Source organism: Zootoca vivipara, chromosome 6 (genome assembly GCF_965207765.1).
Source record: "Zootoca vivipara chromosome 6, rZooViv2.hap1.1, whole genome shotgun sequence".
In the NCBI taxonomy this organism is placed as follows: domain Eukaryota; kingdom Metazoa; phylum Chordata; class Lepidosauria; order Squamata; family Lacertidae; genus Zootoca; species Zootoca vivipara.
In genome coordinates, this window is record NC_142589.1 from 77,599,411 (window position 1) to 77,625,909 (window position 26,499).

At 50.4% G+C, this 26,499-nt stretch overlaps 1 protein-coding gene across 5 annotated transcripts in view; it reads right to left on the reverse strand.

The window, feature by feature from the left end:
• Positions 1-8,456: 8,456 nt before the first annotated feature.
• HIF3A (hypoxia inducible factor 3 subunit alpha) overlaps positions 8,457-26,499 on the reverse strand; it is a 47,703-nt gene continuing 29,660 nt past the window's right edge. For all 5 annotated transcript variants that reach the window (XM_035116899.3, XM_035116904.3, XM_088672698.1 and 2 more), the window contains 12 exons: positions 24,410-24,494; positions 23,138-23,247; positions 21,616-21,830; positions 20,483-20,589; positions 18,315-18,462; positions 16,134-16,294; positions 15,779-16,020; positions 14,659-14,754; positions 12,445-12,827; positions 11,208-11,319; positions 10,300-10,405; positions 8,457-9,802 (listed from right to left, as the gene is read on the reverse strand). In XM_035116899.3, coding sequence (XP_034972790.1) covers positions 9,651-9,802; positions 10,300-10,405; positions 11,208-11,319; positions 12,445-12,827; positions 14,659-14,754; positions 15,779-16,020; positions 16,134-16,294; positions 18,315-18,462; positions 20,483-20,589; positions 21,616-21,830; positions 23,138-23,247; positions 24,410-24,494 — 1,917 coding nt within the window. In that variant the 3' untranslated portion in view covers positions 8,457-9,650. The remainder of the gene's footprint in view (positions 9,803-10,299; positions 10,406-11,207; positions 11,320-12,444; positions 12,828-14,658; positions 14,755-15,778; positions 16,021-16,133; positions 16,295-18,314; positions 18,463-20,482; positions 20,590-21,615; positions 21,831-23,137; positions 23,248-24,409; positions 24,495-26,499) is intronic.

Here is a 26,499-nt window from a genome sequence, read left to right on the forward strand (position 1 = left end):
GGGTGGGGGTTTGGCAAAAGGGAGTAGGTGGGGTTGGGGAGCAGAGGAGCAAGGGCAGAGTCCCTAGTATATATATAATAGATGATATACAGTGGTACCTTGGTTCTCAAATGCCTTGGTACTCAAACACTGCAAACGTGGAAGTGTTCCAGTTTGCAAACTTTTTTTGGAAGCTGAACATGCTCCATTTTGAGTGCCACACTTCCGTTTTGAGTGTTATGCGGAGTTCTGTCTGTTTTCGCTATTTATTTTGCGTTTTTGTGGCTCTTTGTTTTAAGTGGCTGTGTAGAACCCAGTTCAGCTACTGATTGATTGACTGATGGTGTGACTGCAGTGCATTGTTTATTGCTTTCATTTTATGGATCAATGGTCTCGTTAGAGAGCAAAATTCATGTTAAAATATGGCTGTTTCAGGGGTTGTTTATAAATGTCTGGAACGGATTAATTCGTTTTGCATTACTTTCTATGGGAAAGTGCGCCTTGGTTTTGGAATGCTTTGGTTTTGGAATGGACTTCCGGAACGGATTAAGTTTGAGAACCAAGGTACCACTGCATAGTTGTCACATGGAAGAGGGAACAAGCTTGTTTGCGTCTCCTCTAGAGGGTAGGACTCAAACCAATGCCTTCAAGTTACAAGAAAGAAGATTCCGACTTAACATCAGGAAGAACATTCTGACAATAAGAGCTGTTTGACAGTGGAAAAGTCTCCCTCAGGAAGGTTGTGGGCTCTCCTTCCTTAGAGGTTTTTGAGCAGATGTTGGATGGCCATCTGTCATGGATGCTTTAACTGAGATTTCTGCATTGCAGGGGGTTGGACTAGATCACCCTTGGGGTCCCTTCCAACTCTACAATTCTATGGTTCCTTAGAAGAACCTGTTTCAAAAGAGTACTGGCTGGGTAGTATGCTGCAGCCAGACACTCTCAAGGCCTGTATCAACCCCCACTGCATTCAATGACAGTTGCTCTGGCTCAATTTCCAATGGCCCAGTGACTCATTTCCCTTACGCTGCCTTCCCAGAGCAGGATTTAGATTTGAGCCAGACACGAGCCGTGCAGTTACAGAATGTCAAAGCAGACTTCCAGAGAGTCCCGCACGCCAGCCCCGCCTCAAAGGGCTGGCGACGGCTTCTGCATCTGTTTATGGTAACGTCATACTTGGAAAATTATGCATCATCCAGCTAGCGTGCTAGCGTGTGCTGTTTTGAAAACTCTGGTGGAATGTGGGATAGACGGTGAGAATGCCATATGTCTAACCACAAATACTACCCCTGCCCCGCCCTGTGTTTAGCTATCCATGTTAATATTTACCTATATTGTGTATTTAAATCAGAGGTTGGCAAACTGACTCCTGTAAAAGGCTTTCACTGGTGCCCAAGTCACACACACACACACACACACACTATCCAGTCCTCCTAGAAAGTTATGGAGCAAAATGTGCCGGCAGCTTTTAAGTGATTTCAGTGATCTGCAAGTGTATTCTTTCTGGGCCAAGGAATGTTTCCTGTTGCTACTAGACAGCAACACCTTTAATGTGTGCACATAAAACCACAGAGTCATGGTAAGCCTAAAGTTGCCAGGGATGTTTCTCTCTTAATTTTGTGTTATGCCCACATACACCACCAGCAGCCAGAGTGTGTTATGTCTCGTCCCCATTGCAGCTATTTTGTGACTGGCACCCCCAGAACTCTCAAAATGTACCCAAAGGTTGGTGAACGTCCATTTCTATGATCCGGCCTTTCGATCAAACAAACTCTAAGGTACTTGCAACAGATTATATGCAGTACTAAACAATCAAGTTGTATCTCAGCGAATGGCCAGCCAAGAGAGAGAGGCTGGCGATGGGATGCTATAAGCTTCTCTCCAAAGCTTTCGTATTCTGTTCCTCGTGGTGCTGTGTACCTCCCCACCACCTCCCCAAAAGTGCTTGCTATTAGTGCAGAATTTAAGAAAAAGTGAGCAAATGAAATGGAGTATTCTTTAGTTTTACACTGTTAAAATGTTGACAAAGTTAAAACGATTTTATTACTCTCACTTTTTATGATTCATATCATATACCATACTTACAATGGGTCTTCTTGCAATAAATTGTAATTCATGAAAATGAAGGGTAAATGCTATCAATTGCAGATTGAACCAGGAGAACGGATTCTTATCACACTCCCATGTTTTAATTGGCTTACCAATGCTAAGATGGCTGTGTTATCAAAGATTTTGCGAATGATCACTATCTAAATGTACTTTCTGCATTTCATTTCACTCCCTCACCATTCCTAATCCACACCTGCCCAAAAAGTAATGTGGATGCCAGCAGGCCAGGATAACACTGATGTACTGTAGTCTACAAAAGCTCGTACCATAACAAAGAAGTCTTTTAAAGGAGAGCTACATACTTGGCTGGGATTTTTTTTTTCTGAAATAGAGACCCCCCTCTGGAAATAATTTAAAGGGGTCATCACAATTATGAAAGAAGTATCTGAAGTGTAAATATGAGGAGCTGTTTAGCGCACGTCTAAAATGACATCAAAAATATATATGCTAATCCTTATTTTCCTGTGTGGTTGGTTGCAAAGTTTTGGGATTTTATGGGCCAATTCTTCAACCCAGACCCATCACTCTCAACCTGCCACCGTCCCCCTTGAAGTGGCTTGCTCAACTGGCACTCGTCCCTTATCATTCAGCGAACCTTTTTTTTTTGTGGGGAAAAAAGACACACCGAGACTGTCATGTATGTTACCAGACGTATTTTATGTTTCACAACAGCGATAGATACAGACGAGGCAGGGGGCAAATCTGATCCCGCCACAGAGAGGAAAAAAATTAACCACACACAAGGGTAGAGGGAACAATATATAGATTTCTTCTTTTCTGAAAAAAAAAATTATATATATAAACAAATCCCCAAAGCCTTTACAGACGCTGAAGCCTGCTACGGTGTGCTCCCCTTCGAGGAAGCCCTTCCTACACCCCCTTGTCATAGCCAGTCAGCACTTCCGGCAATACAGACTTGAGTACCGATTTCACGACCCACGCAGACCGACCTGCCAGTCAGCTGCGGGTTCCTTCTGGGTTATCACCGTGCCTCAAAAAATGCCAGACTGACCGCTTCCCGCCCAAGAGCAGCAAAGACTCATTGGGAGTGGCACTGCTCAGTTTTCCTCTGGGCCCAGAAAATGTTGCCTCGGTTTTAGCGTAAAATCAAAGCTTGCTGGCATTCTCAACCCTGGAGTGTGCGTTTTGCAGCTGGCTTAGTTCTAATAAATGAATGGGCCCGTTGTGGTCCTTCGTTTTCAATGTGTCTACTCCCCTAGTACGGCTAACAACGGATGCAATCCCAGGTAAAGGAGTTCTAAGCACCGCGGGCCTCAGTTTTCAAGTCTGCAAGGCCATGACCTTATCCAAGATTTCAGTTCTGTGATTCCACACCCCCGAAAGCTCTCTTCCTTCAGGGAATGCTCTCCACGTTGCCCATGATTCTGGTTCTACGTCCCAAGGCACGTGATCAACACCACGCACGGCCCTGATCAGAACTCATGGGCCTCGTTATCACCAAAGCTGAACCAAGTGTGCCTTAGAAGACGCCCACTATGCTCTCCTGGTGCAGGGGACGGTCAGTACTGGCAGGCAGGTTTTCTTTCAGGACTGCTTGTCCTCTTATGTCTCTCTCTCTCTCTCTCTCTTTCTCTCTGAGGGGCCTTTCAGAAGGCGGTTCCTCAAGAGACAGTTTGAACCACTGAATTTTCCATTCTGTGCTGGCCGGCCATGACAAACGCTGGGGCGGGGGGCAGGGAGCAATGTGCGTTTGTAAGCATGGGGAGGGGAGGCGGTTGTGTCTCTTGTAAAAGTGTACATTTGCGCTGCGATAAAACGCAGCGGGTTCTCCTTCGAGGGTTTCCCGGCAAGATGGCTGTGCCCACGCACACCATGACTGGCCACGGGAGGGCGCCGTTGTGCAGCCCGGTAACCAGGCCCGGAGGGCAGCGCAACAGCCAGAGGGAGGGAGGGAGGGAGGGAAGGGGGCCGCAGCCTCTGAGTGGCCCAGCCACCCCTTCCGCTAACCGGAGGGGTGGAGCACCGGGGCCTCTCTAGCTGGAGGCAGGGCGTGGCGGTCTTTGGGTACGAGGTCGCCTTCATCTGGCTGCACTGTGGCAGCGGTGGACAATTCGGCGAGAGCACACCCTTCCCGGCCGAGGGTGGCCAGGCCTGGACCCTGAAAAGGTGCCCGTGGCATTGAGTTACACAGAAGGCAGAATTCAAGCATGAGGAGCCTCTCCCTGTCCCGGCGCTGCGATCGCAGTTGAGTTACAGGGCATCATAAGAAGCTGCCTTAGCGTTACGGACACTGGCTGGCAGCAACCCTCCAGGGCTTCCTCCTGCATGGAGTTTCCCCAGGAGCTGCAATCTGCAGGCCGGTCCCTGGCAACCTGCCGAAATTCTGCCTTCCGCCCGGGCTTGAAAGCCTTGCTGGCTCTTTGGCTGGCTGCTGCTGCTGCCTGGCAAAATTCCCTTTGAGTGTGCGTGCGTGAGACATAGACGGAGGGACAAGGAAGTGAGCTGAGCACCATGGCACTGGGGTATGGCTACCCGTTGCCAATACGAGGTCAGAGAGCTGAGTGAGGGCAGAGGACCCGGGTTTGCAGCCATCGCAGGTGGAAGGGAGGTGTGAAGAGAGAGCACCACAGCCACAGCGTGGCCTTAAACAACCACCGCCGGGGACAGGATTATCACAGCTTTTGCGTGTATAGTTTAGCACCTCATGCGTGGTCCGCATGACACGTCCCCGGAGGAAGCAGGGCGTGGCCCGGGTTTGCCGCGCCAGGAATGCCACTGAGAGGGCGAGAGAAGCCGCCCTGTAGGAAAACGACAGCCGGTGGGGATTGAGGTTTTGTGGAACAAGTGCTGGTCACAGGAACGAAAGAGACACAACCCCTCTTGTCCTCCCTTCTTCTTCTTTCTTTCCTCTACAAAAGTAGCAGGACTAGTTAAAATTCGAAGGAGGGGGCGGCGGCAGAGGGCGCAGCGCCAGGCTTTGGGGGCGGACGAGGAAATTAAAAAAACAGCTACAACCCTACCAGAACGACGACATTAACCATAATAAAAAGGGTGGTGCCATAGTCGTTTCACCAAAGTCTCTTGGATAAGAAACACAACGAAACCAGGTTAAGGGAGGGAGGGAGGGGTAAACGACGACGGGTCAGGAATCAGAAGAACAACAATTAGAACAATCGCAATAATTAAAAAGAGAAAAGATAGACGTAACATCCTGTGTTCTTCACCTGGCTTGGGAATTCTATTGTTCTGTGCGTGTGGTTCAACTGCGGCTTTCGGAGAAAAGAGCTGCCTGGGCCAAACGCGGCCCATCGTTGTGAGATTGCGCATGCTTGTGTGCAGGTATCGGTGCATTTGTGTCTCTCTACACATGTGTGTATGCAATATCTATGTATATACGTGTGCATGTGTGTCTGTGTGTGCGTTTTGCTCGCAATGAAATTGAACAGTCTGCGTTGCTAGATCTCGGTGCCTTGCGTCTGCAACTCCTACCCAGCTCTCCGCTCGCCCCCCCTTCCCCTCGTGCCACGCCAACTCCTTGCTTGGAAGTTGGCGTGAGGCGGGGGGTGGGGGTGGTTTGTATGCGGGGAGAGGAAGGTGTGTTTGGGAACAGGGAGGCAGTTGTGTATGGGGCGGTTTCCTCCCCAACCGCCTCTTTCCCCTTGCTCTGGGGGCAGAGGTGGGGAGTAGACCCGGGGAAAACGGCAGCCCGTTTCCCAGCCCCCCCCATTCTCCCGTGCCACTGACAGTTGCCCTCACCAACTCGGAAGATATCGGAGAGGGTTGGGTATTTTGTTTCTTCCCTCTCCCCCCCGTATTATGTGTGTATTTATCTACGTATATAACGCTCTCTCTCTTTTGGTGCTGGTGAAATTGTCAACGAGAAGGCACAGGTGAATGGCGGACGAGGCAAAAGTGGTTTCAAGGGCAGCTATTCGTCCCTCTCAGACTGCAATTCTCAATGCGGCTCGTCGAGAAAAGAAAAAGAGAGAAAGAGAGAGAAAGAGAAAGAAAGAAAGAGAGAGAGCACTCTTTTTTGACTCCCCACCCGCCTCAGTGACAAGGGTCCTGATCCTGGCATCGCAGGCATTCTTGCAAAACGTGCATCACCCCAGCTGGGATGGAAGCAGGGGTCCCCGCCAAATCCTTGCCAGTTTCTCTGTCTAAATCAAACTTTCTGAATTAACCCCTACCTGGGGTGGATCAGTGCAAGATCTGCATGCAGAGGCTGACCCCAGGGGACCCGCAATGTCCCAAATCTCCTTTTCCTATCTGTAGGGCAGAGGTCGGCAAGGTTTACCTTGCCTGGGCCAGTTCACTCCAACGGAGATCCCTCCATGGGCTGGATTGCGCCCGCGATTTTCAGCGTCTGCATCTGCACAGACGTGATTTTCGGCACTGCAAAAGCAAATCCCTGCGCAGTGCTGTGCTTGTTTAGCACAGCGCATGGGGACTCACCGAGCAGGAGGCTCTGTTCAGGGGCGGCTTGTGGGCCGGTTAAACGACCCCCATGGGCAGCTTGTGGCCCATGGGCCTTAGGTTGCTGACCCCTGCTGTAGGGCCTCCAGCCCTCTCCTACCTCTGAGTGAACTCCCAGGATTTGCTCTGGGATCTTGAGGGAATGAGGCAGGCAGCAGAAAGAGAAGGGAAAGCTTTTTTTTTGTGGGAGGGTGTTGAGAGAGCGGCTCTCTCCCTGGAAAACTGCTACGCCCCCAGCTTAGTCATGTGCCACTGAGGGTAACTAGGGTGGCCCAGCTACGGGTGAGCCAGGCTGGCATGCACAAACACACACGTACAGACACAGACGGCCGTGCAAAACACTGACTTGCACGGTCTCCTACGCTCCTGTTTTCACATCTGAGGGCTCTGGACTGCAGGGACGGGGAAGTGAGCTGCAGTAATTAAGCCTGGCTTGGGACCGGGTCTAAAACTCATTTTTTTAAAAAAACAGACACAAAACTCCTAAAAGTTGTGGTTAAAGTAACGGCATCAAGGACTAAGCAACTGAATTGTCAGGGGGTTTTTTAAAGAAAAAAGAAAGAAAGAAGGAAAAGAGAAAGAGGCTTTTGTTTCTAAATTGGAGACTACTGGGAAAATTTTCCCACCACACGGGCTTTCAACTAGACGGCCGCCAGCAATTCTGTGGGAAAAGGGTTCCTGTGATTTTAAGAATGGTGTCGATGGGGGGAATCCTAGCTAGTGAGGCTTCCCCGACCGGTCAAGGGTGGAGGAAGCTGCACTTGCCAATATTCTCTTTTCTGGGTAATAATTAAAGAGGCAGAGGAAGCCCCATCCCTCCTAAAATGTGGAGCAACCCTACTATGAGCGCCAGCTAACACTACGGTGGCCTTTTATACCAAAAGGGTATAAAAGAGGTAAGGCAATTCAATCTTAGGCGACGTTTGCTAGTGCAGGAGTTATGCAAGGTTTTGAGTTACGCAGAACTCTTCCTCTTTGGGCAGAATGGAAAAGTAGCTCATTTTGAAGCGCAAAACCAAAAAACTGGTGCCAAATGCGACTTCAAGTCACGGGGTTTTGCGAGTCTTATCGCAAAACTTCTGCCTTTGTTTTATTTTTCGCAGGAGCCAAGAATGACCAACCTTTCCATGCTGACAGTGCATGATGCAACTAAGCTGCAATCCTAGGCATGCTAACCCAGAAGCAAACAAGCCCAGAGAGCACCATGGGGGCATACTTCTGAGTAAACGTGCAAGATCAGGCTGTTTTTAAAAAAAAGCAAGAGTGAAGGGTGGGAATCCTCAATCCTAGTCAGAAGTTAAGTCTCAACGTGTAAACGCGTTCAGGATCAGGGGGCAAAAAAACGCGAGAAAGAGGGAGATTTCCTCTTTCAAATGTCCTTTTCCGCCCTGTTTTAAGTAGAACTATTGGCAAAAATGCCATTTCCTGGCAACCTATATTTAGACTGATTGCACTCCAAATTTGCTTTGTTTAAGAACCAATGTGATCTTTGTGGCGAGTTCCCAATCCTAATTTTTTAAAAAATAGGTCAGCCTCCGCACCCCACCCCATTTCAAATTCAGGAACTTTCTAAAGATTGTCTTTAAAAGTTTCAGATTGTGAAAGCAACATCTAGGCTCCTTAAACTTTCCTTTTAGAATTTCAAAATCATCATCCACTGCCCACCTACCTGTGGCTACCTTGAGGTTAGAAACCCACCTTTTTCGGTGCCAAGATTTGTGAGAGTGGGGTGGGGGATGGGGAGGGGAGTGGCCTGCACAGATCTCGCCCATTTTTAGGATTCAACAAACTCCGCCCCCCCCCAAAAGCAACCCAACCACCCCTAAGTAGTGACAAAGTGCGGAGGGGGGGAAGGAAGGACTTCTTAAAAATTAGAAATATATCTGGGGAGGGAGAAGCAAGATATATAATCCTATCTCTTTTTTTATTTAAAAAAAATAGGGTGTTTTTTTGTTTTTAAGAAGAAAATATTTCTGCTCCCTGTACAATACGTTCAAGTTTCTAGACCTTTTAAAACTTGTGGTCGCTTGACCACCAGAAACATTTCGGCCTCTTTTTAAAAGCGTAAACAGACCTTTAAACCGGGTCAAAAAATTCGGCCAGAGCACCATGGTTACCTTCCTCTCCTCTAGAAGAAATTCATTTCCATCTCTTAAGTTTTGGGCCACTTCCGGGGGAAATTCGGTCCGGACGATCGGGAACAAGGGGGCCGGGGGGCGCTTGAATAACACCCTACCCTGGCCAAAACTGTCTTCCCCAGAAGTGCTCCCTGATCTCTTTTATGAGGCAAGAGCTTAGGGGAGATAAATGAGTATGGTACTGTCGCCAAAGAGGCTCCCCTGAAGGATTCTGGGACATCAGAGAGGCAAGAGCTCCCTCCCTAAGTCTTGGCGGTGCAAGAGCAAGCCCAGTGCTGCCCAACCCTAAAGTTTGCCTCCTGTGTTTGGGTGGTCCCAGTTCCTTCCGGAATGGGTGAACTCGTGATGGAAGCCGGCAGGAGGGTCACAGAGGAGGGGCGGCTCCCTCCATGTTCAGGCATCACCCTGCCTCCCTCGTTTCTCAGGGGAGCGCGGCACCCCTGTCTCCAATCCCTGACCACCCCTTCGCCCCTACTCTCCTCTCAATTTGGGGGGATTTGACAGAACGGACTCATCCTGTGAGGAGGCTTAATATGGGCCCCCAACTCCTTTTCTTCCACCCCACTTCTGCTTCCCATCTCAAGAAAAGAGGATACGTGAGCACCAATATTTTTTTGGGGGGGGAGGGGGGAGCTGGTTTGGAGTGGGGCAGGGGACAGACAGTCCCTACGAACGCTGGCTCCTAAGTTCGGCTAAGCCTTCCTCCCTCGCCGTCTCCGGAGGGGAGAGGCTGCGCGATGAGGACAGGACAGGACTGAGGTAGGAAGAGTTCCAAGGATGCCGGCGGAGATTTGGGGGTGGCAAAGAGAGAGAGAGAGCAGGGCGTTTGGGTGGGGTGGGGGATGGTTGGAGGAGGAGGAGGGAAGGAAGGAGGGCCCCACTCCCCTCCTCTGCCTCTCATGGGTGGTTTTGGGTGGGGTTTGGTTCTGTTTTTGTCCCATCTGCGGAGCAGGAGTGTGGCGTGACGGCGGCGGCGGGGCCACCACCTCAGGTGGCCTGGTCCAGCTCCACCAGGAGCTCCTCCCCCAGCTGAAAATGCTGCCCGCTCTGCACGGAGGCCTCGTCCTCGGCGTCAAACAGGGCCAGCTGAGAGAGGGCTGGTCCGTCCACCACAAATGGCAGCATGTCCCCCAGGAGGCCTGGATGGGTGGGGAGGGAAAGGAGGGAGACCCAGACAGGGAGAGAGAAAAGGCCAGGAGTCAGGAGAGGGGAGGGCGATTTTTGTCTGTTTGGGGAGGCACCTGGCCCCCCGCGTCCCCCGCAGCGCAAGGGTATCCGCTTACCAGACTTCCCCCTCCTCCTCCTCCTCACCTTCCCAAATCTGCTCTGGAGGGTTGGAGGAACCCTGAGAACAGATCTAGGGGCGCATGAGGGGGGAAGAGGAGAAAGTCACGCTGCACAAGCGGAAATCCTAGCGGCGATAGAACCCACTGTTGTTGTTTTTAAAAAAGATGTGGTCTTCAAAAGGTATTGGGGTGGCAACTTGAATGAAATATTGGGGGCTCCACCCACATAATCGACTGCAGGATGTGGCATGCACGCATCATTTGAATGGCAGTGCCCGCCAACTTTGGGAGAGCCCGGCCCCTCTCGAATATTTTGTTGCTTCACCCCATCAGAACTGCACAATACTCACCCATCGGCTCCTCCAGCGACAGAAGCTTCCTGCCCAGGGACATGGTGCCCCCAAAACCCCGCTCGGACTTGGCATCCAAACATTCTTCCACACTCAGCAGGAAACCCTGGGGGAGGGGGGCACAGGAAGCTTAGGTCAAGCCAGGCCATTGGTTCATCTGGGTCGGTGGGGCGGGGGGGGGGGCGGTACGCCTGCTGACCACATGGTGTTACCGTGGCATCATGTAAAAAGTGTTTTGAAATCCCTGAGTTGGGTCTTCAAAGCACCTTGCAAAGGTGCTGCTGAAAGGGAAGGGTTCCTCCCCCAACTTTAGCAGAGTGGTCCATGGATCCCCTTGCTGAAACAGTGGTTTAAAAATCTTCTCTTTCAGCTGGAGATTCTGATGCACCCCTGATTTTGAGAGGAGCGTGTCTCAGAATTGCAAGCATAAAGGGAGTATTTTCTCAACCCCATCTACTTAACAGGGGATCCTATGCAGCTGATAAACGAGGGTCAAATCCTGCTTGGTCTGACTGCGCACTGCCGTTCACTGCTGGGACCAGAGGCCCGCAGCCAACGCAGGATTTAACCCTGCCATAACACCTAATAGACAACGTCAAAAGTGACATTGGGGGAAACAGCCTCTACAGGGTGGAAGTTCGCAACTGTTGGTCTGTGTTGTCTGGCAGAGGCTCTTCCAGGGTTCCAGGAAGTGGCTCTCTCCCAGCCCCACCTGGAGAGGCCAGGGGTTGAACCGAGAACCTTCTGCATGCCAAGCAGATGCCCTGCCACTGAGCCACAGAAAGGTAAGGAGCAAAGGAGCCTCCTGTGATCTGGGAAGGAGCCATCGGCCGCAGCAGGGAGCTTTGGCGGAAATGGATTGGAAGAGGCTTCCCTCCCTCCTATGGACAGGTAATTTCAGCACCTACCAGGCTAAGAGAGGGCATCAAGAAGCCATCGGGCTCCAGGCCACGGGTGCGCTTAGGGAGCCCTGCTTCCAGGAAAACATCTCTCTCTTCCTCCACACTCAGCTCCCGGGCCCTGTTGGGTGAATGGCGGAAGGAGGTGGGAGAAAGAAGATGATATGAGATTATGCTCAGACAAAGTTACCTATGTATTTATTTATTTATTCATACCCCACCTTTTTCCCTGGAGGAACTCAAGGTGGCTTACAGATAAAAAATTTGATCCAACATGGGCACAAAGAACAGGAGTTAAAAATTATCATCTAACATCCTCCCCCCGCTTACCTAATTAAAAAAAAATAAGAATTCATCCTAAAACACTGCCAGAAACTGAGGCCAAATTTAAAGCACAATGACACTCCTCGTAAACAGGCATGGCTTTCCCCCAAAAGAATTCTAGGAGCTGTAGTTTGTTAGGGTTGTGGGAACTCCTCTTTGGATTGAGTTTACGCAGAATATACAGGTGAAACTCGGAAAATTAGAATATCATCAAAAAGTGCATTTATTTCAGTAATGCAACTTAAAAGGTCAAACCAATATATGAAATAGATGCATGACATGCAAAGCAAGATATGTCAAGGCTTTGTTTGTTGTCATTGTAATTATTTGTCGTTAGGTGGGTCAATTATAAATGGAATGTGATTAATGAAATGTAATAGTGATGTTTATTTTTCTATTATTGTAACTATTTGTTTTGTTACTGTGGAATTTCCAAAAGAAAGCATTTGTAAAAATTAAAAGAAAAATAAAAAATAATAAGTTCCATTACTGAAATAAATGCACTTTTTGACAATATTCTAATTTTCCAAGTTTCATCTGTATTAGGTTACTGACAATTATGTATTAGAATGATACGAATATACACATCTGTATATTCACACATGGTAATGTATTTTTTCTTTCATTCTCTCTTTTTTCTCCCCCCCCCCATCTTTTCATAAATGAAATTCTCTTAATAAAATATTAAAATTAGATTTAAAAGGTGAGGGTTTGCGCAATATTGTCAAAGTGGTTTAACGATCAACCCCTCTTCACAGTGAACTCTAGTTCTGAGAGTGGAATAAGGGCGTTGGTTTTATTATTTCAGCTCCCAATTTACCATTTCATTTGCAAGCTGCCCCCGGGGGCGGGGGCGGGGGGGAGCCTATCACTTTTTATTTAAAAACTGCTACCGGTATATAAAAGCCAACCCTCCCCTTACCTCTTCCTCCCACCCACAGAGGCCGCCTGGCCATTCTGACCGCTCCCATCCTGCACGGCCTGGATCTTAACGGATGCCACCATCTCCACCACTTGCTCTGCTCCGCATGGGGGGCTTCCTGGGGACTGGACAGGGCGGGGATGGCTCAGGCTGGTGTCGCTACCCCAGCGGGGGAGAGTGGCCTGCTCGGGCGGGCGGGGGGAGACTCCGTGGAAACTTCTCGAGCGAGGCCGTGGGGGTGGCGAGGTGGGCCGGGTCCCCGTCCCCAGGACCCCACCCCGTTTCTCAGCCAGCCAGGGCGGGTGGTCAGTGCTGCTGAGCTGGAAGTCGTCGTCCATCGAGATGTACGGAGCCAGCATCTCCAGGTCCAGGCCTTCGTAGTCCTGCAGGGGGCGGCAGAGAGCTGTCAACGGCAATGGAAACGTTTGCGGGGGACGGGTTGGGAATATGCTTCAGAGAGGCTTGCGAAAATTCATATTCTCAAGAGGCAAAATGTCTTTTGATGAACTCCCTGCTTTGCCGGCAGAAATGGTCAGGCTTACTTGGTGACAGGCAGACACAGCTATGTCAAGAACACTGCGGGAAGTTTAATGGTGGCTAGACCAAGTCTGTCTATTGCTGCTCACGACACCAGATAATAATAAAATAATAGCAATAGTAAACTCAGGACAAGCATCAGTGGGGGCCAGTGACTTCATCAGCTTGTCAAGGATGCCAAATGATGGTGCCGGCCTCATAGATTCCTTTTTTTCCTTCTTTAAACACAACATTCCTAAATTGACAGGTACTATAGAATTTAGGCGAGAAGGGAGAACAACTATTCTAAAAAAAATTTAAAACACATATTAGTGTTTTTTAAATAATTGTTTAGGAATAATTGTTGCAAGGGAAAAAAGTATTTTGTACAGTCATACGTAGTGTTGCGTTAGGTTCATGTTGTGTCTTTTCGGCTTGCGAACCCGGCAAACCCGAAGTGTATACTTCTGGGTTTTATCGGGCGGGGGGGTGCAGAAGCATTCTGCGCTCTTCGCACATGCGCAGAAGCACTTTATCGCGCCGCACGCGTGTGCAGAAGCGGCGCTCTAGTTACGGACTTTTCAGGGTGCGAACGGCACTCCGGAACGGATAGAGTCCGTAACTAGAGGTATCAGTGTACATAAAAAATTGTATAGATTTTATATTTGCTATATTGCATTCATTTTTTGTAAGCTGCCTAGAGACTTTGTAATTGTTAAGAGGGATATAAAATATATGAGGTTGTTTTTTTTAAGTAAGTCCTGTGACACCTTTAAAGGCCAACTGGTTGAGGCGGCAAAGCTCTAGTCTATGCCAACCTTCGCCATCCTGATGCCCTCCAGATGTTTTGGACTACAATTCCCATCAGCCCTCAGGTGACCTAAAGCATAGCTTCAATGACAAGTGAATGAACCGCACCTCTTCCCCATCCGTCTCCTCGAGAGGAGGAGAGTTTCCCTTTCAAGTGAAAACTTGGGGAACTGAAATTCATGCTAATTCTAGTTAGTGAAAACAAACCAGGATAATCAAACAGTAAGCTGATATCTTGGGTTTGTTTCCCCCCACTAAATCACAGTTCCAGTTCATACGTAGGAGAAAGCTGTGGTTTTCGTCAGAAGTGAAGCCGGAAGCTTTCACAATCCTTCTCTCACTCGCGAAGGAGGAGAGGGAAGGGGCACAGAACAAGTTCAAGGTGCCAGCTCCCAGCAGCATGGCAAACAGTCAGAAACGATGGGAGCCGCAGCCCAACATCCCCAGCACCGATCTAAGCCATGATCTAAGTCAACTAGGCATAAACAAAGCCATTTGTATGTTCGGCGCACATGCTGTTGGCACTGAACCAGTGCTGAAATACTTGAAGCGTGTGGCACTCAGGACCCTGCGTACCTTGAATATGACTTCCTCTACCTGTGTACACGTGGCTTTCTCTCCTCCTTGCTTTGCAGCAACTGCTTTATTGTGTTGGATACTGGAAGCCTGCTCCCTCCCTGATGACGTAAGGCTCCCACTCTGGCTTGTGACATTTCAGTAACTTTAAGGGCTAGAAACTTGGGCTTTTAAAAATAAAATGAACGCTGGCATTTGAAGGTCAGTGAGTTCAGTACCAAACTGAACGAACACGCATGGGAATGGACCTGAGCACTCTCCGTCCGAGGGTGGGAGCCCCCAAAGCAGAGAGCCTTCCCTGTCCAATGGTACCTGCAGGGCCGTCTCCATTGACTGAGCCTCCTTGCTGGAAGCGAAGAGCTTCTGCACGTTCTCCATGTCAAAAAGCAGCTCTTCTGGCAGCTCGACCTGGAGGCGGAAACAAAAGCAAAACATTGGTGAAGATGCTCTCGCTTTGCCAATGTTTCTAGGATCAAGCCTTCGACAGTTCCAAGCGTGGATCTCAAGCAGAGTCCCATTTCTTATAGGGAAACTTGGTTTCGTCCAAAGGAACGCAGAGCAAGGCATTTGGCACCAGTCTGGCCACAGGAGTTTCCGGAAGGAGGCGTACAAGGCACCCTCCAACCATCTTAGGGACTCTGGAAACCTGATCACAAGGTTAGGAACACACTGTGGGCGCTCTGCTTACAGGGACCTGGTTGGCCGCTGCAAGGACAGGATGCTGGTCTAAAAGGGCTTTTGGTCTGAACCTGTCAGGGACCAGACTGAGGATGAATGGTGGAGACCGCCTCTCCCATCTCCTGAACCTTCCCAAGAAGAGGAGGACAGTATAGATTTACAACGGTGGTTTGCAGAGGGTCACAGCTCAGAGAGGGAAGAGGGGCAAGGCTGGGAAATAACGGGAGAAGCAGAGCAGCAACAGCTGGCTGATCACTAGAGAGCATCCCAGACCCCGCTTCTCCCAGAAACCGGCGAGCAGTGAAAGTAGGAGAGCAGAGAGCGAAGAGGCAATCGGCCCTAAGGAGCCACCGTAAGCGGGGTGGTGCTGTTGATGAGAAGGGAAGGGCGGAGGAGATAACTCGGAGCAACGCCATTACCCCAAGAGGCAGTACTGAATAAAAGACACTGGTAAGAGCTTCTTGTCTTTCCATTACTGGCAGCATGCTGTGAGGGAGGGGGATCTGATTCCCTGAAGCCTGACATATCCAGGGCCATTCCGACATTCTTAAATGCACAGGCCTGGTCACCCTTGTCATTTGCGCAGGGAATAACCCTCCAAATAACCCTCTTCCTCTCCCCCTCCGAGCAGGTGACCCTGTCTCTGCAACACAGCCTCAGAGGTACCAAATCCCCCAGGCAGGCCACCTGCCTGCACCCTAAACTCACCCCACATGGAGAAGGGCTCTCCTCCCAAATTCCACAGCCTCCTTACCGGGTCCACTGGGCTCCTGCCTCCAGAAGCGTTCTTGGCAACCGGAGCAGGCTTGGGCGGTGCGGCTGGAGGCCTTGCCCGCAGGGTCCCTGGCGCTTGGCTCTGGGCCCCAGGAGGGTCGAAGATGGGGCCCAGCAGCTTCTGGAGGTCGGGGCTGCAGAAGCGCTTGGGGTCCAGCTGGAGCTCCTCTTCGCTGATGTTGGCGGGGCGCAGGAAGGCCAGGACTTTGGGGCCACGCAGCTCTGGGGAGAGGAAAGAAGGAGCGGCGGCATCACAGGCGAGGGTCTGGCTTGTTTCCCGACCTCCCTGCCCCGCAGAAAACCTCCCGCCTGTGACTCCCGCCGCCGCTCCATACCGAAGCTGAGGTTGATGATGGTGTCTCCCCCGTTGGCATCCAGGTCATCAAGCGCCCCGTCGGAGTCCAGCCCCTCGAGGGAGGGCGGGGGCAGCCGGCGGTGCTCCCCCTGCCGCTCGGTCTGCTCCAAGGAGAGCACCAGGCCCATCTCTTCCACCTGGCTGTAAAAAGGGCGTCGAGGCAAGGCGGTTGTTAACCGGGCACGGCAGGGCCAAGGCAACTGGCAACCACAGACACCTGAGTGGTCAGGGACGGTGTGGTTGCCAATATTTACAACACTCTCTCTCTCTCTCTCTCTGTGTGTGTGTGTGTGTGTGTGTAAATATTCATTTAGAATAAAATAAGGCAGAGGCACAGCTTGCTATCAAGCAAAGTGGGTGCCTAGCTCTTGTCTCCTTGCCTTGAGAAGGCCTCTGATGCATAAAGTGGCAGCGGCTGCAGATTATTTCTACTCCTGGGCGGAAGAATAAAAAAAGGGAACGCAGTCGGCATCAAATCAACGACTGAGAAAGCTCCAAACCTCTGCTTTTGCTGAATAAGAGCTCCCAGAGCTATCCAGCGATGAGGACGCAGCTATGACATGTGTTGGGGAGCTTTGATTAGCAGTTTTGAGGCTGTCGTGTTAAACTACAGGTAACTCCCCACTTATGTGGGGTTTACGTTCCAAAGCACTGTGCATTTAAGTGAAATCGCATACACTGGGAATGACACAGAAAAAAGCCAGCAAGTTACACCTCTGGAAACTCTTGAAAAACCCTTTCAAAAATAGCAAAAACCCACTGAACTCCACCACAATCGCTCCCTCCGAAGTTCCTCGCTCAAACTCCAACTCTTCCACAGGCCTCAGTGCAAGGGGGTCCTGGGATTGCACTTGCAAAGGCTTGTGAGATTGTTTTCTTGCATTCCCCCCCCCCCCCCGTTTTAGGGCCGTTCTTGCCCCTTTTCGTGCCACTTCAGGGTTTGCGGTAATGCAAGCATGCACGTTCACATGTGCCTTGAATGTGCGTAAATGGGGAGTTGCCTGTATAAACTAGCCGGATGCAGTTACTTAAGGACACAAGATGAGCCCTGCTGGGTCCACCTGGTCCACTCTCCCTGTTTCCAAAAGTGGCCAGAGAAGCCCCAACAGAATGCGCACAGGCTCCCAAACGCCGCAAAACTGGAAGTCATAGAATCATAGAGTTGGAAGAGACCACAAGGGCCATCCAGTCCAACCCCCTGCCAAGCAGGAAACACCATCAAAGCATTCTTGACATATGCCTGTCAAGCCTCTGCTTAAAGACCTCCAAAGAAGGAGATTGTTTGTTCCAGTTTTGCAAACGTTCTTTTGGAACCCGAACGTCCAATCAGAAGCCGCAATTTGGTTTTCGAACATTTTGGAAGTCAAACAAGACTTCCGGGACGGATTACGTTCAACTTCTGAGGTACGACTGTACTTAAAAACTCAATTCACAAACTCCATGTTGCCCAACACTACTGTTCAGACTGAAACTCCCTGTCTAGAGTTGTTGACAATATCTCCAGGCTACTTCCCCAAAACCAAATTAGGAACAAGGGGGATTCCTCGTGGCTGGCAGCTGATGATAAGCCCCTGGCTTTCTTTCCTCCGAAGAAACATATCACCTGCCACTGAGTAACTTAAAAACAGCACAATGCCCCAAACCTGAGGTTTCACGTTCCTCGGAAGCTTTGCCACAAGATCAGTTCCAAAAATGGTAAAAATCAGAAAGTCGCACGGGGTTGCGTGCTTTCCTTTGTTCACTGAAAGTCCTAGTGCTAGATGACAGTTCAATGTTCCTTCTGAGCGGTATTATATTTCTGGTCTCCAAGACTGTGACAATTTACACTTTTGGTTCCTTTGTTTTCCTTCTGTATATACTTAAAATTAATTTTAAAAAAACACTCTGTGGGAAAGGGAATGTAAGTGGTAAAGGACTCCACAGTGGGAATGTTGTCAATTTAGAGAACGTAATAACAAGACCATAGTCATTTGATTGCAAGAAAATTTAAGCCGCTCTTTTCACCACCACGCCAACAAACTAAACAAAAAACCTCCAGGGCATCTCTATATAACATTCACCATTCCTACAAACCTCCCAGTCCAGGATTGTTCATTCATCGGGGGGCGGGGGGGGGGGGAGACACACACAAGAGACACACCACCCCTTCCCCGACTCTGACCTCAAGATGAAGTGCACACAGACGATGCTCTCGGGCTGGGAGTTTTTGCTGCTGGAGATGACCGTGGCTTGAGTCTGGGTCCACAGGTAGCCGCCGTTCCTGGCCAGGAAACGGTACTGCCCGGTCACCGCCTGCCCCTTGCTCAGCACTACCAGAAGGAAGTGAAACACAGACAGTCTAGAACAGACAGACAAACGGATAAGCTGGGAGGTGGAGGCGGGCGAGACAGGAAGGCGGAACAGGCAGCAGCCGCTCTTGTTTACAAGCTACTCGCTTACGGAACTGGAAACCCCCCACCAAGGCAGATTTTGTCCCTCTTGACGCAGAACGTCCCACTCTGTACTGCCCTCTTTGCCCTCTCCAGACTCATCTTCAAATGCCTGCAAGGCAGTTTTCGCTGCGCTGGTGCCCTCCTGATGCGTTGGGCTAGGGCTGCATCCACATTTAAGGCATTACAACTTTACACAGTCCCAGCTTCCCCAAAAGAATTCTGGGAGCTGTATTTAGTTGTTAAGGGTGCTGAGAGTGGTTAGGGGACCCCTATTCCCCTCACAGAACTACAGCTCCCAGGGTGGTTTAGCAACCAACCCCTCTTGATGCTGAGAACTGCGGCTCTGGGAGGGATACCAGCGGTCTCCTAACAATTCTCAGCACACTTAACAAACTGCAGGTCCTAAAATTCCTTACGGCAAGCCATGACTGCTTAGTGTGAATGTGGCCTCCAACTCTTACCAGCTCCAGCCAGCGGAGCCATCTTGGACTACAACTCCCATGAGCCTCAGCCAGCTTGGCCGTGTCGGGTGACAACTCAGATGAGCCCTAGCCAGCAGGAACATGTTTTCATGGGAGCTGTAATCCAAAATAAACACCTGGGGAAATGCCAGGTTGGCAAAGATCTGCTCTTATCTGCAGCAGAAATGGGAGAGATTGTGTCCACTCACTAAGTCACCCCCTTTCGAAGGGACCCCACAGGAGTTCTCGCCCTGCCTTGCCTGCGGCTTGTTGAAGCACTGCACATGAATGGTCCACTATGCTAGAAACATCATTTCATGTTGGCTCAACCACCTCAGAATCCACTCTACATTCAGTGCCAGTGACAAGGGAAAGAAAGGAAGCTGGGGAATTTGTGGGGAATTTTTCCGGGAATGTACAGCGACAGGGACTTTGAATGACAGCGTATGCGGGGAAGCAAGAAAAACTGGGAGCTGCGAGAAAGGCATCAGCCAACTCTGTTGATTTCGGCTTCCCAGTTTTTGCCTTTAAAATAATGAGGACCAGGAACTTGCTTTTTAAAATAGAGACAGGCAACGCTGCAAAGAAATCGGCTTCTCTGTATTACGATGCCTGATTAACAGAAGGAACAGGCCCAGGACACAGCAGCTGTCCTGTTTGGTTCCATATTGCGTGTGCTTAAATGTGTGTAAAAAATATACACTCTGCACCAAAAAAAAAAAAGTTGAATCCACAAGCCGGCACGAATCATGCAAGTGAAATTAGCATATATCTGTTCATTTGGCATTTCGTTTACCCTGCTTCCACCAGCCGCAGACAAACAGGCAAAGAATAAGGCAGAGAAAGCAGTTCCCAGCTATCTCTATATTCTGAGGTTCTACCCAACACCTCTTCAAGTTTAAGGACTAGAAACATAGTTTAGGAGAAGTGAGAGCCATGGCGAGCTTTGATTCCTGATACTACATTCTGTACCCTGCGCCAAGGTCGCAATAAAGCAAACCGGAGGAAGGCCACATCTGCACACGTTTAAATTGCAATGATACCACTTTAAACAGCCACAGTTTTCCCCAAAGGATTCTGGGAGTTGCAGTTGGTTAAAAATGCCGACAGTTGTTAGGACACCCCATTGCTCCCCCGGAACTACAGTTCCCAAAAATCCCTGGGAAGAGGGATGGATGGTTAAATCACTCAGGGAACTGTAGCTCTGGGATCGTAGGGGCCTAACAACTCTCATCTCCCAGGATTCTCTGGGAGAAGCCATGACTCTTTAAAGTTCTATCATAAATGTATGGCGCGCGAATGCAGTCAAAGCTCTTCTCTTTTCCATTTTTGCTGCAGGGAATGGTTTTCCCCAGATCAGGATCCTGCTGTGTGTGTGTGTGTGTGTGTGTGTGTGTGTGTGTGTGTGTGTGTGACTCAGGGAAGGTGTAACTTACGGGTGTTGATGCTCTTGCTGACAGAATCAGAGTCCAGGGCGTGGATATACTCGTAAATGGAGCAGCCCAGCAAGTCTTCAGGCGTGTAACCAGCCACCTCTGCGATCCTGCCCGGGGAGATTGCGCGTGAGAGAGGCAGCATGGAAGATCTCTACCCAAGCAAGGGTAGAGACAACTGTTCCAGTTCACATGTACCTTTACAGAACCGCCACATCAATAGCCAAGGGGCTCAGACAACCAAAACCAACTCCCTTATTATTATTATTATTATTATTATTATTATTATTATTATTATTATTATTTTCCAGTATTTATATACAGCTTTTCAGACGGACTTTGCAAAGCTGTTTTTGCGTAAGACCCTAACCCTCAAGCGTCTTTCTTCACTGCCCTCAGAAAAATCCCCCGTTGTCAGAGAAGTCCGTCACCGCCAGTATCTTCCTCTCGTCCATCACTTCCTCCTGTAACTTGGGGGGGGGGTCCTCAAAAACTGCCAGGGCAAAGTAGGGTGGGAGAAACACCCAGCGGAGCCACGAAAGAGCTCCTAATTCTCAAGCAGGAGGTGGCCGCTACATTGCCCGTCCCTGGAAAGTGCCAGAACATCGGTTCCCCAGGCTCCCCACCAACTGCCTCCAAAGGACCGCCTCAGCTCATGGTCTGATCCCGGATTTTGTCAGCCTGGGGTCTTCCAGATGCTATGGACAACAACTCCCATCAGTTCAACGCCAAAGACCCTGAGTTAATTCTGTTATTTGTCCAGCTGACTGCAGACTCTGACTGTCTGGAGTCAGCTGGAAATTCACTGTCAGTGAGGAACACCGTTGAGATTGGACCGCTGGAGGTGTTGGAGGGAAAAGCCCTTCTGAAGGAAGTTTACCTCAGTACGCGTGGCTGAACATGCCCCCTGGCCCTCAACTTGGCCTGCAAATACGATCCTCCTCAAGTTATATACCGTTCTTGTTCTGTTTGCCATCGGTGAAGTATTAGAAGTTTCTTTTGTCTCTGCGCTCCGTCTGCTTTACCCCAGTCTCTCTGCTAGCCCCATGAGCGCCAGCCAGCAGGGCCATTTCGGATGGCAACTTCCATCAGCCCCAGCCGGCGCAATTTTCCAGCCCTCCATGCCTCATGCTCACCTCTCATCGCAATAGGTAAACTTCATGTCCATGGTGTGGCGGCTGAGGAAGGTGCCGCTGTCCAGCGGGGTCTCGATGTTAGCGGGGTGCGGGATGGCCTCGCAGATCAGCACCAAACACCTCAAAGGGGGCTCCACGAAGCCGCCTTCTGCCTCCTTTTCCCCTGCTGGCTTGGCGGGTGCATAGGACCGCATATGGCCGGAGCAATGGAGCACCTGAGAGAGAAGAAGAATTGGGGCAGTTCCAACCCACCAACTCATTCACAGACACCCCTCCGGAAGCTGTTCTGGCGCTGCCTCTCAAAAACATCCTTACATTTTCACTCATCCTACTTGGGTTTCGAAGATCTTAATTTTCAGATAAATAGTTGCAAATACAAAACCATCCGTCGCACAACTGTATGATGTGTCTATCCCACCTTAATACCTGTAGTGATGGGGGGGGGAATTAATTTAATCGAATTTAATCTGTTCCAGGAGTCCGTTCGATTCCCGGAATGGTTCGAAAACCAAGGTGCGGCTTCCGATTGAGGGCAGGAATCGGAAGCCACAGAAGACATTTGGCTTCCGAAAAATGTTTGCAAACTGGAACACTCACTTCTGGGTTTGCATCGTTCAGGAGCCAAGCCGTTCAACTACCAAGTTACCACTGTATATATACACACACACACACACACACACACACACTCGAGAAAGATAGCAGTCATATGTGCAATCCCACCAAAAAATATATAAGTGTTGTTGTTGTTGTTGTTGTTGTTGTTGTTGTTGTTGTTGTTGTTGTTGTGTCCTGCCTTGGTGCGGGCCCAAGCCATGGTTTTCAGGCCCCTCGTTTCTATAATGATGCCCTCGGTGCCGTTGCCACAGTGGTGGTGTTGTTGTTTAGTTGTGTCCAACTCTTCATGACCCCATGGACCAGAGCACGCCAGGCACCCCTGTCTTCCACTGCCTCCCGCAGTTTGGTCAGACTCATGCTGGTGGCTTCGAGAACACTGTCCAACCATCTCGTCCTCTGTCGTCCCCTTCTCCTTGTGATCTTTCCCAACATCAGGGTCTTTTCCAGGGAGTCTTCTCTTCTCATGAGGTGGCCAAAGTATTGGAGCTCCAGTATTGGAGGGCCACAGTGAGGCCCTCCTTTTTCAACAGAGTGGCACCTTGCTCTAGAGCAGAGATTCCCAAACTTATTTGAACTACCGCCCCCTTTTCAGGGGGGGGGGAACAATTACTCCGCGCCCCCCTGGAAAGCTACCTTCTTTAAGAAAACAAACAGAAAGATGCAGGGACAAATTTGTTTTCTTTTATGCATGTATGTTTCTTTACCGCCCCCATTATTTTTATTCAACGCTCCTTCCCCGCCCACACTCCCAGCCTTGCAACCGAGGCTACTACTGCCCCTCTGGATTGTTCCAGCACCCCCCCCCCCCAGGGGGGAAATATTGCCCCACTCTGGGAAAAAGAGCCCTCTTTTCCACATACTCCCAACACAAAACCCATTTGGTTCCTCTTAAGACGCATTTGCTCACTTTCCAGGTGGCAGACTTGAGGTTGACGGTGCGCCCCCTGGTCGTGAGGGTGCTCTTCATGCGCAAGGAGAAGCTGCGTTCCGTCTTCACCTCCTTCTTCTTTGAGAAACCTGGGGGGGGGTGTTTAGAGATGGAAAAGCCTGTCAAGATCTGGAGCGCACAAGTCCAAAGGCTGGTGCAGGGAGGGAGCAGGAGTTGGGAGTCCAGGGAGGGAGGAGAACGTGCCTCTTTTGCGGCAGGAAGCAGAGAAGGGGAAATCTAGTTCCGGACGCACATTTTAATCATAAGAAAATGTAGGGAGGGCAGTGTCGTGTGCCAGACGAGGACCTGGGAGAAGCGGATTCAAATCCCACCCCTCAGCCATGAAGCTCAATGGGTGGCCTCGGTCTGGTCAGTGTCTCTCAGCCTAGCCTACCTCACAGGGCTGTTTTGAGGACAGCATGGGGAGGGGGGGAGCCATGTACACTGCCCCAAGCTGGTGGGTGACCTCAGGCAAGTTGCAATCTCTCAACCTGACCCACCTCGCAGGGCCCTTGTGAGGATATTCTGTTCCATTGCATTCCACCCCATTTTTTGCTGTTTCTCCCCACCAAAAGCCACACATTCCATGCCCACTGCGAGCACGTGCACCAAGCAGTTTTTCAGGCTTCCCCAACTCTATTAAAGTTCGTTCACACACACACACACCCATTTCTAAAAAAACGTTTTTGTACTTCTGTTACTCCTGCGAGTCTGCCGACACCTCCCTGGCTGTTTTCATGACAGTAGGAAAGTAAGGCCACCTCTACAACATACATTTTTAAAGTCCTATGCTACAGACATGGCTTCTCTCCAAGAACCCTGGGAGTTGTAGTTTGCTTTGGGTGCTGAGAATCATTAGGAGACTCTTAATTCTCCTCCGGGAACTACAGTTCCCATAGTTCCCCAGGAAGAAGGGCTCACTGTTAAGCCACTCTGGGAACTGTAGCTCTGGAAGGAGCCTCCAAACAGCTCTCAGCCCCGCCCCCTTAACAAACCACACTTCCCAGAATCCTTTGGAGGGAGCCACGACTGCTTAAAGCGGCAATGTTCCGGCCCACGACTGCTTAAAGCGGCAATGTTCCGGCTTCAAACGCACAGTGCAGATTGGGGGGGGGGGTCCACGTCTGCTATTAGCACATCATGAGGAGTCTGTGAAATAAAGACACTCTGTTTGTGTGTGGCTCATGGGGAGGAACATTTCTCAAGGCCCAACAGGCATGCCTGGAAGAGGATGGGGGAAGAGGCACTCACCCTGCCTTGGGCTCAATACATCTTGCAGTTCTTCTTGATCACAGGGATGAATGAAGTCAAATACGCTGTGACCAATGAGCTCCAGCTAGTGGAAGGAAAGAGAATTGGGGACATCAGAAAGCAACGCATGGGGCGGGGGGAGGTTGGAGCCAGCACACTGCCTCCGCTAAGCCAAGCAGGACACCATATGCTAGGAGCACGTGCAAAGGAGCCAAGATCTGCTAGAAAGCTTTCAGTTGGTCTGGGCTCTCTGGAGGCAGCCAATCAGAAATCCCGCCCCCTTCATGTGTTCCGTTTCACTCCCCCACGTACACCAGAAATTCAATAAAGCCGCATCACCTATTGCGAAGGGCACATTTTCCCAAACGCCTCTGTTTTGCTCTTAGATTGTTTTTGAGTCTCAAGCAAAAACTTCTGCAGCCATTTCAGAGCAGGCGGTCGGCAGTAGAAAACCACCAGCCTTGGTACAACCAGCACAGTCAGAGGGGAAAGCGAATTTTGCACGTCAAGAATTCTGGTTGCTTGGTGATAAACGCACTGGTTCAACTTGGTTTTCAGCAACTTGAGTGCATTCCGTTTCCAAAAAGATGAAAGTTAAAGGGGGGGTGGGAACCCTAGCATGTTTTGAAAATGTATTTTGGAGCAAATGTAATAATTCTCCCTCGGGATTAAGAAAAAAAGCAAGATTTTGGAAGTGAAAACTTGAAAATGCTATTTTCTAGCAACCCTTTCCTGAGGGCAAGATCTCCACTCCCGAAATCACGGGGCTGAGTGAGACGTCAAAGACATCATCATGCGGTATATACTCCAGTAAAATAAAACAATCCATTCAGCAATCAATCTTCCACAGGGGATTTTTTTTCCCGCCTTAAAAAATACCCAGAGGAATGCCAACACTAAGTGCGATTCAGCAAGCATGAAAGAAAAGCATTGTCCTTAATTTTCCAGTGCACACAAAATAAAGACAATATAAAGCCTTTGTTTCCGGACTGCCAAGTTGCACAAGTAATTTTAAAGTGCATAGCAACCACTTCCACAATGAATACTCTATTTCAAAAGGTCACAGGCTCTCGCCCCAAACGCTGATCTTCATCGGGCTGCTCTGTTAACATTCTGGGCTGCTGTCTTCCTGGTCAGGCCCACCCACACCCCTTTGCCCTCAGGGTCTTGGTTAGGAAGCAGCTGCCTGGAAGAAGAAGCTTGGGGTGACCTCCTCTTCATCTTGAAAGTAACAGGGGAGTTTGCCATCTTCCTATTACAGATCATGGTTACCAGAAGCAGTAAACCTCTGTACGCCAGCTGCTAGGAATCACAAGCAAGGAAGAGTGCTATTGTGCTCCTGGTGAATTTCCCACTGGGGCATCTGGTTGGCCACTGGAAGAAGAGGATGCTGAATCCAGCAGGGCTCATCTTAAATTCCTATGCTGCCCACGGCAGAAATGTCCAAACCCAGACGGGGCGTAGCCAGGATGAAAATCAGGGGGGCAAGGGGCGGGGCCAAGGGGCGGGGCCAAGGGGAGGGGAGGGGCCACAGCGGGGCAATGAAAGCTCCCTTCTCCCTTGCCAGCTTTCCCTCCTCCCGCCCCGGCGATCGCGGAGGGGGCGAGGGGGCGCCAGGATCAGCCCGAAATCGGGCTGCTCCGACTCCCTCCTCCCCCTCCGCGATCGGCAGGGGCGAGGGGGCGCCAGGATCAGCCCAAAATCGGGCTCTTCCGACTCCCTCCTCCCCCTCCGCGATCGGCAGGGGTGAGGGGGAGCCAGGATCAGCCCGAAATCGAGCTGCTCCGACTCCCTCCTCCCCCTCCGCGATCGGCAGGGGCGAGGGGGAGCCAGGATCAGCCCAAAATCGGGCTGCTCCGATCCCCTCCTCCCCCTCTGCAATCGCCGGGGCAGGTGGAGGGAAAGCCCCAGAGCCGCGCAAAGCGGTTGCCTGGCTTCCCCTCCGCCCGCTCCACAGCCAGCCAGGGAGAAGGGAGACGGCACCGGGCGGGCAGCGGGCAGGCTGGCCAGTGGCCCTGCTTCTAGGGGGGGGCAATTGCCTCCTCCTGCCCCCCCTGCCTACGCCCATGAACCCAGAGTAAAAACTATTT